Source organism: Puntigrus tetrazona, chromosome 19 (genome assembly GCF_018831695.1).
Source record: "Puntigrus tetrazona isolate hp1 chromosome 19, ASM1883169v1, whole genome shotgun sequence".
Classification (NCBI taxonomy): domain Eukaryota; kingdom Metazoa; phylum Chordata; class Actinopteri; order Cypriniformes; family Cyprinidae; genus Puntigrus; species Puntigrus tetrazona.
The window spans coordinates 14,289,646-14,303,019 of NC_056717.1; the positions used below are offsets into that span (position 1 = coordinate 14,289,646).

Below are 13,374 nucleotides of genomic sequence, written 5' to 3' on the forward strand. Positions count from 1 at the left end.
ATTTTTCCTTTAATTGTAATGTCCCTGAAATAAGTCCTCTGACTTATCTTTTTCTATTAAAGACGAACATGTATAGTATTTATCTCATTAACTGTCTTTTACTCCAATGAACAAAATCCTTTCCATCATGACAGGATATAGTATTTAATTACAAGGGCATAAGGTTTGTACCGCAATTACAGTAATTAACCCGCGAAAGGTGACACGGAACGCATCTAGAGGTAAAAAAGGACATTAAAAACCTTTTTTGCATTTTATTTTTCTTTTCGCGCAGCTGGATTTTAATGGCGTACTCCTCTTTGAAAGGCTGGGCACGTCGAGTTCTGTCAAAAGCTCATCGCAGCAATTACGACTCAAACTCTTTGCAATCATCCATCAGGGTGGCTGAAGTTCAAGAGTTTTATTGTCACGGTTTATCTGCTTTAATCACCTGAAGTGAAGTGGAAATGAATTTAAAAATACATTCAGCGAGGGCTAACGACCGTAGAGGTAGCTTGTGGGTGGACGGCGGGGAGGTGGTGGGCGGCAAACGTCACGCAAACCCCGGTGTCACTCGACTACGGGGAACAGCGGGCTGAAATTAATGTCCAGCGGCAGACTCCTGGTGTGAACCGACGCCGCTGTACTCTAATTACGACTGCTCCCATCCATATTTGCCTAAAAGAACGCGTTGGCTTTGTACGAATTGACTGTTTTGATCCCTAAATTGCTCCTTTCTAATATAACACAATTAGAGTCAGATTTCTCACCAAATAATTTTAAGAAAAAGAAAAATCTCAGTCGCAGGCTGGCAAGAAAGACTTCAAAACTGCCCTGTTACAAATTGTTCCTGTAAAAATATGAAACACAAACATTAAATAAAATGTGACGCTAGAAGGATGGCACAACTCTCTCTTAAATGAGCAAAAGTGGATTCAATTTATTGTCAAATTTCCCTTTTGACACATTGTTTCACACCGTTTGGTCCATGCCGTTGCGCATAATATGCATTTAAACTGTACATGCTTAAATAAAAAGAGCTTTCCGATGGGAATCAAAACACCTATGAGCTTACATTTTGGTCTGGTGGTGTTAAAAAACTAAAAAGACTGTATTAAAATGAGACACAGAAAAAGTCATACAAACGGACTCGATCAACGTCTAGCTGCTTGTTCCTTGAAGAGCTTCGGCCATGAAAAGCTTGCCCAGGTTTTGAGATGTGAACTCCTTGATGGTTTGGCAGTATGTGCTGATTTGACCTAAAGAGTAAGAGCAAGAGAGATATAAAATCGGAGGCAAATAAACACGGTATTTTATGGCGTTGAAGAAGGCACCGAGAGAAACAGAGGCAGGGTGGGCCGCCCGCTGAAGTGGCTCAGGTAATGTACTCCATTATGTACTGAAGGCTGGCCGTCAAGTTCTTAGGTGATTGTCTTTCCGCTTGGCAGCGCTGCAGCTCACGCCATCGAGGAGTTTGGAGTTGAAAAGACTTTAAGAAATGGTGAGAGAGGAGGCGCTTCCCTTCCACAAGCTTTTAATTCAGCCCTAAATCAAGCCATTACTCCACGGCACTACAAAGAGCTGCTCGTGGAAACAAATACTTTTAGTTAATGCCATTTTGTTTGCTTCTCTTCTGATCTTGATGTTTAATGTTACAGCTGGCTCCTATTAAACTGGGATAGTTCGACCTACAGGGGAGTCATTCATTTTTATATATATCAAAAACAACGAATTTGCTGTCATTATTGTATGAAGCAATTGTTTTTAGTGTATATATTATACAGACGTAACATTTTTATACATAAAAATGGTATTATTTTACAAATGAAATTGCATAATTATAATATAGACACACATACAAGCATATACACACATACATATATGTGTGTGTGTTAATTTTTTGGCATTTAATTTGGCAATTATATATTGCATATGATATAGTTAAAAATATACAACGTCATTACTGTACATATATAGATAATACAAATGCACATATTATACAATAATATTTAGAAAATGTTAGATTCATTTAAATGTTACATTATATTAAAATATTTTTCACGTATTTATTAATATCGTCATTAGTGTACAAATAATACAGACAATATTATTAAATTAAAAAACATTTAAATACGTAACTATAAAAATACTTTAAAACAAAAACATAAGCTGCAACATGTCTTCAAGGTAATCTTGTGCATCAAAATCTAAATATATGATAAATAAATTAGATCAAACTTCTATTTGTAAAGAAATACGACATTTTGATTGCAAAAATGCCTCATAATATAATCCATCTCAAAGGCTGAACATTACAAATCTGAAACAGCATGTTGCCGAGTAAACAGCACGTCTCCAGAGTTACATAACACAGAGTCCAGCGGTCCGGGGTACAAGATGACATGACAGACATATCACCCTCCTCCAGCTATTTTCTCTCAGACAGCGGCTGATCTATAATATACTACCTCCATAACAAGTTAGAAACAATTGCTTTAAATCAATCTCTGGCAAGGCCTCTGTAATGTTCCTCATAAATTACCTCTCCTCCCTTCCATCTCGACTCCACAGGACAGAAAAAGGGACAAGTCCAAATCTTTTCAGATCCAAATGAGATGAAATGAGGAGGAGACGGTTAGCGCTGTGTTGGGATGCCTCACATCGCTCAAGAGCAGAGAATTGGCTTCCATTACTGAGCAGACACTAATCATCCACTTAAAGCTTGTAAACACAACTTCTAATGTGTAAACATTATATATTTCTACTTATGCTGGAAAGCCTGACAAACTGATATGAAATAACTGTTTGATTTTGAACTTTTAGATTAAAAAAGTTTGTGGTTTTGGTTAGGCATCATATTTAAGGTTTTTATGACTCGTATAGTATGATAACGAAGAGACTCATACTTGAGGGAAAATATCTTCTCTATGATGTTTATATCATATTTATATGTGTGTGTGTGTGTGTGTAACAATAAATAATATACACTGCTGTTCAAAAGTTTGGGATCAGTAAGATTTTTTATGTTTTTTAAGGGTGTCTCTTCTGCTCATCAAGGCCGTATTTATTCGATAAAAAATGCTAACTTTTCTTATTTTCATATATTTTAATATACTTTAACATTCCTAATGTGTCTTTCTGAATGGGATTTGTACGTCAGGAGGGTTACTACCCATTACTAAGGGGTTAAAATGTAATTTATTTCTGTGACACAGCTCTGAATTTTCAGCTTCATTACTCCAGTCTTCAGTGTCACATTATCCTTCAGAAATCATTTTAATATGCTAATTTATAATGTGTGTTGAAACGGTTTCATACTGTTTTTTCGAAACCCGTGAAACGTCTTTCTTTGATTCTTTGATAAATGCAAAGTTAAAAAGAGCAGCATTTGTTCAAAATAGAAATATTTTCCGACAATACTATTTCTAAGTCTTTACTGTGACTTAAGGAAGCTAAGTAGGATCAATGTGGATAGTACATTGAAGGAAAATGTAAAAGTATAATAAAATATAATTGCAATATTTCACAAGTTTTTTCTGTATTTTTGACCAATACTGAGGAACTTCTTACTGATCCCAAACTTTTGAATTACATACGTAATAACAAATTATTTATGTGACAAAATGCATGATATAATATTTGCAATATCAAAAGCTTGCAGGAAAGATGACATACTAGCAATAAGCAGGGTGTCCATTCGTGGAGGCGTCTGCGGAGGCTTGAACATCTTGCTCAGGTCTTCTTCAGGAAGCGAAGGCTCTCCTCGACTCTGTCTCTGTGCGTTCTCCTGTTGCCGTCTCTGAATGTACTGCAGAGGGATGAAGAAGAAACCGTTATTTTGAACTTGATATCCCGATCTTTTCTTATTAACCTGAATAAAAGCAAATCTGAGTGGCAACCTTTTAAGACGGCCAGGAGAGGTGGCAGTGTATTTAAAATAAGGGGAAGAAGACGACAGCTGGAACAATACACACTGACGACTGTGTTGTAAAGGTGCTGTCTAAAAAGCATGAAAAATGAAAAAGAAACCTAAAGGGCACTATACTTCCCATAACATCCGAGTACACTTTCTACTAATCACTGATAATGCAAGCGCACTGTGTCCTTTGCGCCTTCATGTAATCAATCACATTTATTAGATTTAAAGAAATGAGTAAATAATGAGAGAATCACTATGTCATTACAGTATCGGGGGAATTTGGGAGGTTACATGTACTTCAATCAATCACAAAGTTCAGGGCAACAGAGTCCGGCGCTGAGGAAGGCCATTACCACCTCGCCTCTCCTGTCTCGTACAGACCTTGATACACAGCCACTCAATAAATCTCTTTTAACTTCACTGACTTTATAGAGTCAGTGCCTTGGCTGGCTGCATGGCACGAAAATCTCAGACACTCTCGCATGAATAGGAAGATTTGCAGCCTTATATTTGAAAATGAAAGAAAACTCTTGAACTTGGATGAAACTCATGAAGAAACAGCAAGGTCATACTTCAACTTAAAACACTGCATACAGACAGTAAAATGATTTGTTGGACCAGTAAAAATCTGTTTAATTTTGGTGTGTTATATATTGTATGCGTACCTGATTATATACAATACCATTCATAAATTAGAAAAAAAAAAAAAAAAAAAATATATATATATATATATATATATATATATATATATATATATATATATATATATATATATATATATATATATAAAATGTGCAAAATTAGTTTTTTTTTTTACTTATTTTCTATTTTAATAATTGAATTCAAATGAATTTTATTCCTGTTATAGCAAGCAACACATTTTTACATCAATTACTCCAGTCTTCAATGATTCTTCAGAAATCAGTAATATGCTGATTTGCTTTAATATTATTATTGTCATTATTATTATTATTATTTAGCCATTTAGCAGATACCTTTGCCCAAAGTGACGTATAAATAAGGACAATAGAAGCAATCGAAATCAACAAAAGAGCCATTACATGCAAGTGCTATGACAAGTCTCGGTTAGCCTAAAACAGCTCATGTAGTACACGTGTTTTTTTAATAATATAATAAATAAAAAGAAAACAAATAAAATTGAAAAAGAATAGAGCAAGCTATTTTAGAAACCTTTCTGTATTTGTTCAATGAAAAGGAATAGATAGAAAAGAAAAAGAATAAAGAAGCTAGTGTTGTTGTTTTTAAGAAAACAGTAAATGAATAGAGTGCCTATTTTTTATGTAGAATTAGAATGGATATTGCTAGTGTTAGAGGGTGAAAAATAAAATAATGAAACAACAACAATAATAATAATAACAAATAAATTATTATTATTGTTTTTGTTATTTAATAAAAATAATTCCCTTATAGTTATATAAAATGCATCCTTTAAATGTACATTTATTTATTTATTTACAGGAGAGATGTGTAAAAACAACCTTTAAAATATTATTTGATCGCTTCATGCAGAAACGCACAAGAACTATATCATCGCATTTTTGTCTTTTGCTTTTCAGAGTGGAATATGCTCTAAACATTTCTCGTCTGTTTTCATGAGAATCACACATTCTTGTTTACACCATGCATTAACAAATAAACACCTATTTAAGAGTAAGATCTTTAACTGCTAAAAACTGTACCAGCCCTCCAAAGTGCACCCTGTGTTTTCGCAAAAACAAAGCTTTGATTACAGCCTCAGAGCTAATTCCTGGGTTTCGAGTTGCACAGTTTCATCAATTACAACTGTATTATAATTATATCTCACAAAGCATAACATCAAGAGTGAAACATCAAGCCTCGTCAGACGCTCATTCAGCGCAGGCCCCTCATTGTGATCTCTGTGGTGACAACCTGTTTTCCCATGAGCACGCACCACACTAGCAAAGCAACCATTAACGGTAACTAGCATTTACACGCTTATGATAGCTCTCATCCCACAAGCACATCAAAGCATTCAAAAGTATGCGCTCCCCCAATGTCGCAGTCGTCCAGGTCTCAAGATATGGCTCCGTTCCTTCTGCTAAGTGAAAATCTGATCGAGATTTGAGAAACAGTGTGGGAAAATCTGTAGATGAAAAGACAGGTGTAGTCGTTTGATGGATTACCTGATGTTTCTGTTGCTGTTGCTTGCTGAGACTGCGGCAGTAGTTGTTGTATTTGACAATGTCCTGATTCATGTCATCCACGCGGTCCATCAGCATCTGCAGGCTCTTCTCCAGATGAGTGCTGCAGAGGAACGATGAGGTAAAGGCGTTTCAATAATGGAAATAATGAACGTTCATTCGTTCGCTTGAACGCTTCTTCAAAAGGTCTTACGGTACTCAAAGATAAATGTGTTTTATGAATAACATGCCATGGAGAAGCTCGGGTAAACCGAAAGACTAAAAGCTGACTAATTCTTTTATAATCAGGTTTTCCATAATGAGGTATTTATAGAGATGTTGCAATTTTTTTTAAAACAAGGCCACAAACATCCTGAATGTAAATATATGAATATTTTATTAAAAAATAAATCAATAGAAATAATAAGTAAATAAATAAAGAAAAAGCAAAGAATTTTATATGTATTTTAAGAAATATATTTTTGAAATAAAAATAGGCTTTTCTTAATTTAAGAATATATTACCATTTAAATTGTTTTTAAATACATATTTGAAAAAAAACGATGGTGTTTTAGTGCGTTGTTTAAAAAAAACTAAGATTATAAAATGAAAGTTAAAATATTTAAAAAATGAAATGAATGTTTAAATGAATATTTATGAAAATAAAGAAAATTTTTTTTAGTATATTCTCAAAATGTTTCGACTTTATTCTCGAAATATTACTACTTTAATCTCATGATTTTAGATTTTTTTTTTTTAATCTTTCTTTTTAATACATTTTATTATTGAACTCAAATGTTGCAGAAACACTAAATCGAAACATTCTTAAAACATGATGACTATTTTTTTCTCTCGTTTTAAATCCTCACTTAATTTGCTATATGATTATAGCTAATAAGACTAAATAAAACTAATTGATCTAAAGACTAAATCTAATTGATCTCTCATTTTAAATTGTATTTTTCCTAAAATATCAATTAGGAAAATATATTTGTGAAAGTAAATTGTTTTATTAAATGTCTATAGTAATAATAATGTTTGTCAATGCTAAAACGAATAAAAGGATTTCGTTTTTTGCTCACATCACTTTTGTATTAAAATTTCAGTATGCTTGGATTAGAAATGTAAAACTCTGACAGTATCTTGGCAACGCCATACAAATGAAATCTTACGGGAAAGCCAAATGATCAAAGCGCATCTTAACCATCAACAGTGTATCACAGAATGAAAAAAAAAAGCAGATAACATGGATTTCTCATTAATAATTCATGCCGTTCCGCATACATCACGATCATTTGCATGTATCATGCGATATGCAAAAAGGTCCCACTGTAACTGGCAGAATGATATCCATATTTTATAACAGGACAGCAGCCCGTAGGACCGAGGGTTGGGAAAATGTCTTCAAAAGCAGTTTATCTGTTCTTGGTAAACCCCATTAACAACAAATTAGCCTCGCCAGCAAGTTCCATTAATCTTGAAGAAAAATGCAGGACGTGTGTGGGGAAGTGAGATCCCGGGGGTGAGGACAAACCAGGAGCAGCTCTCTATCACGCATGAACATGTATACCCTGGTGCACATCCACACGGAGATTTATGTTAACACCAAGTCATCTTGTAAGGTCTATGTGCACTACAAAGAAATCTCTCATTAGCGGCTGGAAAAATCCAGATAAAACCAGATTAGTGTTTTGGAGCAAGGTAGCTGGTTTGCAGCTTCTACAAATGGGTGATGACTCCGTTATCAATAAGCTTAATAAACTACTGCTTAATGGTTATCAGATTTTCTATAGATTGCATTTAACATTTTTAATGAATTATTACCTAACAACTAGTTTAAATTACCGCTTAATATCAGCCGATATTAATAAATTAAAAACATCCCTAATATCAACCAATGAGTTATTATAGACCGCGTGGCTTTGGTATACACAGATTGGTTCGAATAGATGAATGCCAGAATGGTTCTGTTAATAGGTGACATGACAGGAAGCAAACTTACTGCGCACTAAAATAAAACGTTTTACAAAAGCAAGACTCTACTCCTTAGCCAAATGTTGATTTACAGTTGATATACGATGTTGTGACACTCCAGAAGTGCAGCGGCAAACCGTAGACGCACCCTCCGCTACATTTCCAAAACACAGAGAACAAGACCCAGAAGGCTGTGGATCGCAGAGGAACACGAATTCAGATTAGGACTGATGACCGTAAAAACGGCAGTGAGCAAAAAAGACGACACAACTTCAGGGAATCTGCTCACTGTATATTTAAAGAGAAGATTGTACCGTAAACCACAGCTTAACCGGACTCCAAACAGCAAAAAAATAAAAAATAAAAAACACATACAAAGATTTTTTTCCCTTTAACTGCCCCTACAGGGCAAGTTATATAGTTTGCTGGCTCTGCAAGTTTGGCAACAAAGCAAGCTTGTGGAGACTAAAAGAGAGAAAAGAGAAAAGAGGGAATGTGTGTGTGTGTGTGGCCCTGGAAGCAGTTTTTAATGTTTCTGAAGAGTCTTTCTGTGGAGGCGCGCCAGCTCTGATGAATGAGGGCAAGCATCCCTGTATGACCTCCATCTTTTACCATGCACCTCATTATTCAGAGTCCAATGAGCTCTATGGATCTTTCCCCGTCCCACTATCTGAATCTCACACACATTTACTGTATATACCCACATACAACACACACGCCTGCAGCATGCTTTCAAAAATACACTGTAGGTTCACTTACACACGTGACTATATGTCGAATTTGCTGTATAAATCAATTTATCTGTCTGCAGTTTATGTATCCATCCATCCATCATTGCAATTAATTGCATCCCCAAAAAAAAAAATTGCACAAATCTTTTGCACAAATTTAATATTATATTATTATATTATATGTATTGAAATATATATATGTATTGAAATATATGTATTTAAAATATAGAAATAAAAATTATAAATATAAATACACATGCATGTAAATATATAAAGATACACATATATAGACACGTTATGTACACAAAAACTTGTTTTAGGATGTAATTAATCACGATTAATCGTTTAACAGCACTAATACACACATACACAGATAGATAGATAGATAGATAGATAGATAGATAGATAGATAGATAGATAGATAGATAGATAGATAGATAGATAGATAGATAGATAGATAGATTCTAAATGGACGCATAGTTTCTATAAAACTAAGAAGTAGTAGTTTATTTCTGAATAATTTCTGAATTCAAGATTTAGCTATATTGACCTTTTCTGGGAACGGTTTTGCCCCTAAATTGTAAAAGCCACAAACCCAGCAAAAGCGCAGTAACAGAGCTACACTTACACCCTCTATCTGCATCTCCTGGCTTTCATTAGCATATTTAATAACATTTCGCCATTTCTGTTTCTCGCTCTGTCTGAAACACACACAAACAAATCAAAACAAAACTCTGCTGATCTAAAATGGGCTTCATGAATAAACCGCCAGTGACTGCAGTCTCAAATGACTCAGTGAATATCAACATCCCCTAAAAAGACAGTTGGAAGTTGTTTATCTATTATTTGATTAGGAAAGAAAACACCATCCATGACGGTAATGGGAACCTGTCAGTGATGCAGTCGCACGAGGTGAGCGTCAGACCGGAGAACGTGGTGTCCCAGTAAAAGCTGAACCGCAGGAGAAAGGTGACTCATTAAAATCACACCATCCTATTTCAGAGCACTATTGACGGAAGGTTTGGGTCATCTGGAGTCATCGCAAACCGCCACAGCATAAGACGGCACACACTGGCCAAAACACACAATGAGCCAGCGCAAGTCAGTCTAAACCACTTATCTTAACGCATGACAGTAATGTGTCACAGACAATGAGACATACTGATCATCCATGAAAACTTGTACTTTGGGAAAACAATTACAAGAAAGCAAGAGATTTCAGAGAGACCGAGTTGACACAGTATCCAGACGAGACATGACAAGTAATTTGTCTCTCCGCACCGAAACAGACAATTTATTCTAACAAGACAAGACGTCTACAATATATTAAGGCATAGTTCATACCAAAAAAAAAAAAAAAATCTGATTTACCCAACCTAGTGTTGTTCCAAATTGTAAGACAAAATTTCATTTTAAATTGTACATATATTAGTTATTTCTCGTCAATATAATACAATTTTTTCAGTATATTCAAAGTCTTTTAAATCTACAGTAGATGTAAGAAAAACACTATTAACGGAATAGTTGAATGAATAATAAACAGTTATTTCTTGCTGATATTTAACCTAACTAGCATGACAGATTTACTTTTTATTTTTGTAGTCAGATCTCAATAATCTTGACGTTCAACCTATCATGCCAGATCAAGGAACAATGTTCTTTTGTTTTTGGAGACTCAAGATCCTCTATGAATCTGTTGATTCGGTTCACAAAACCAGTCTAAATGATTTATGATTTAGTGATCTGGCTGCTGGGTGTTTTTTTTTTTTTTTTTTTCCCTCAGGATTTTTTCCGTATTTTGTCCTTTTTGAAGCCTGAATTTCTCATTCTGTGAATCACAAAAAAAAGTGTGTTCGAAAAGCGACTAACAAAACAGGCTGAATAGGACACACCACAGATAAAAATGAAAGAGATAGCTTTTATCACTCGCTACATTGTGGCGTCACGTCTGCTTAGGATAAGCACAAAACCACTGCGGGCAGACACCCCTCTTATTCTGCAAAAGCATCTTGCATTTACTGGAATCAACCAGAGTGACGATTGGTTGGATTTATGTGGAGGAAATGATCAGAGGCGCCCGTTCTCTTTCCTAGCCAATTAAAGAGAGACTCGAGGCCAAACAGATTCCAATGATGTGTCCAGATCATTGAGTAGAGTCAATGAAGTCCACCGGAGTGCTCTGGGACAGTGGATCATGGAGTTTAGCGGTTTGGGGAGCCACATATAGGCCAGATGGAAGTCTAACACCGCTGTATTGACAGCCATGATGGATTTGGCTCAACCCAAGGGGGCTGATTTTGTTTTCAGATTAAGTAACTCCTGCCCACAAGCCCCGGTCTGGGTATCCAAGCATTGCGCAACAACAAAGATATATATCTGGGAGGTGATATATACACTAAATCACTGCGGTAACTAAAGACACTCATGTGCATCTGGGCTGCAACACACACTATTTAAGGGAGCCAGAGAACCAGGGTGCCAAGAACATGAGAAAAGGTAGAGAAAAAGAGAAGAAAATAATAAAAAGAATAGAGAAGGGTTAGCACTGGACCCACCAGAGGGTTGAGCTCATTTTAAATTGGGGTTGTTGCCGCCCCAGACTTACAGATTCTCACACACCCACCCAAATCACATCCTCACGCCAAAATACTGTAAAACTCATAATTCTTTTTTCATTTAGCTACAGAAAAAAAAACGCAATTCAATTTCGCCCCCAGATGAGAAGTGAGCCTGCTGGGAAGGATGGGAGAGGGTAAGAGAAGGAGGGAGAGAGAGAGAGAGAGAGAGAGAGAGAGAGAGAAAGACAGGGAGGTATTGTGTTAGTAAGGCTGCAGTGGTTCGGTGTTTGCTTTGGTTTCTAGGGTAACACCAGACTGCAAAGAGATAACTTAAACAGATGTGGAGAACCCGACGGAGGGAGGGAGGGAGGGAGAAAAGACGAAAAAAGAAATCAGGAAAAATAACGAAACAGAAAAGCCACAGATAAATCCGCCTTGTCTGTGAGTGTTTCTGGTATTTTGGTGTTTAAAGAAAGAGCAAATCATGTCCAGAGAGAGAGAAACCAGAGCGATTCAAAGAAAAGACAGAGGGGGGAAGAATGGAGAAAAGAATAAGAAGAAATTAAAATGATTTACTGATTTAAAAAAAAGGGGGGAATATCGGTTTATAAACAGGTTGTTGACACTGTGACAGAAATTAAACCATTTAAAATATATTTTACCAAATTAATCTCAAACCAGTCAGGTATACAATTGGGGCATCAGAACTATGACATTTTTATAGAATTTTTTTTACAAACTGTCTAGTTTTTATGCTATCTGCAGCATAACTTTATACACACATATTTATTAATTACTTTAATGTTATGAATATTACTGTATAAAATATAAGGGTCCACTTAAATTCAAATGTTTTATCAAACATAGCCCTACAAAAATAAATAAATAAATAAAATACAATTTAGAACTTTATTACATTGAGACTAATTTAGACACAACTTGGAAAAAAAATCTAATTGACACACCGTAGGAGTGTATGAATAAGAAAAGGTAATATCATATTAAACCCTTGTGTACATTTTTGTCCATTTTAGTTAAGTTTAGTTTTTTTTTTTCCTCTCTTAATGCCAACTGCAAAAAGTTTGGCTCAGGTATTTTTATTGGAACTTTAATATTCCACTATTTCCTTTTATTAAATCAATTTCGAACTAGGTACAAAAAAGTGAAACACTCAGCACCTTTTGGACAAAAATGTCCTCAGTGAAACCCATCAAAACGGCTATTTTTAATCACAGTGCCATTTAACTGTATACTTATGCATTTTTTGTTAATAGGCTTTCATTCTGTTAGCAAGGCTTAAAATTGTAGTTTTTTTATTTCATTTATTTTTTTTTTACATTTTTTACCGGATGGTGCCATTTTTCAGGTTTGGTCTATAAAAGCAAATTCTCACTTTATTACAGTATTCTGCTTCTCCATATTCCATAGGCAATTTAATAAATAATGCAGCTATAATTGTGTGGGTATGGATGTCAGAGTGTGGTTTGTATGTGTGTAATGGAAAAAAAAAAGCTGTGCGTGTTCTTGTAATATTTGAGAGAGAGAAACTTTACTGTAATTCACAAATCCTAGCTCTGTGTGCTCCAGCTGAGATTTGCTGGCACCTAATGGGGGAAATTTGGTACTGCGCCCAAGCAAAATTTTACAGAAAGCTCATTTTTTGAGATATCATTCTCATATTTGGAATTTATTTAGATTTATGGCTTTAATTTTCTAGCAGGTTTAGAGTTCAACATGTTTAATAATAATATATGCATTTTTTATTAAATATTGTTCAGAAATCATTTTGATAAACTTAAACCTTTATACGTTTTCTTTTGTTTCACTTTTTAAACAAGTATTACTTAATCTGCAATGGGTCTTCTTTAAAACTTAATTCTGTGCTTTTAAATGTTTTTGTGACCGTTTTTTGAGCATTTTTACTTTGAACTTAACAAGGGTTAAAAGACTGCAGCATCAAAAATTCATCCTTTTCTTAAACATTCACAAACATGAATACTTCAAAAAATAAAATAAATAAATGAATGCCGGTTAATCTACCCACGTGACGT

General features: G+C 34.9%; 1 protein-coding gene across 1 annotated transcript in view; it reads right to left on the reverse strand.

The window, feature by feature from the left end:
* Positions 1–895: 895 nt before the first annotated feature.
* The window catches only part of eif3hb (eukaryotic translation initiation factor 3, subunit H, b), a 51,769-nt gene continuing 39,290 nt past the window's right edge, over positions 896–13,374 (reverse strand). Inside the window, exons 6-8 of the mRNA XM_043218207.1 lie at positions 6,064–6,184; positions 3,655–3,787; positions 896–1,238 (exon numbers count right to left, since the gene is read on the reverse strand). Coding sequence (XP_043074142.1) covers positions 1,141–1,238; positions 3,655–3,787; positions 6,064–6,184 — 352 coding nt within the window. The 3' untranslated portion in view covers positions 896–1,140. The remainder of the gene's footprint in view (positions 1,239–3,654; positions 3,788–6,063; positions 6,185–13,374) is intronic.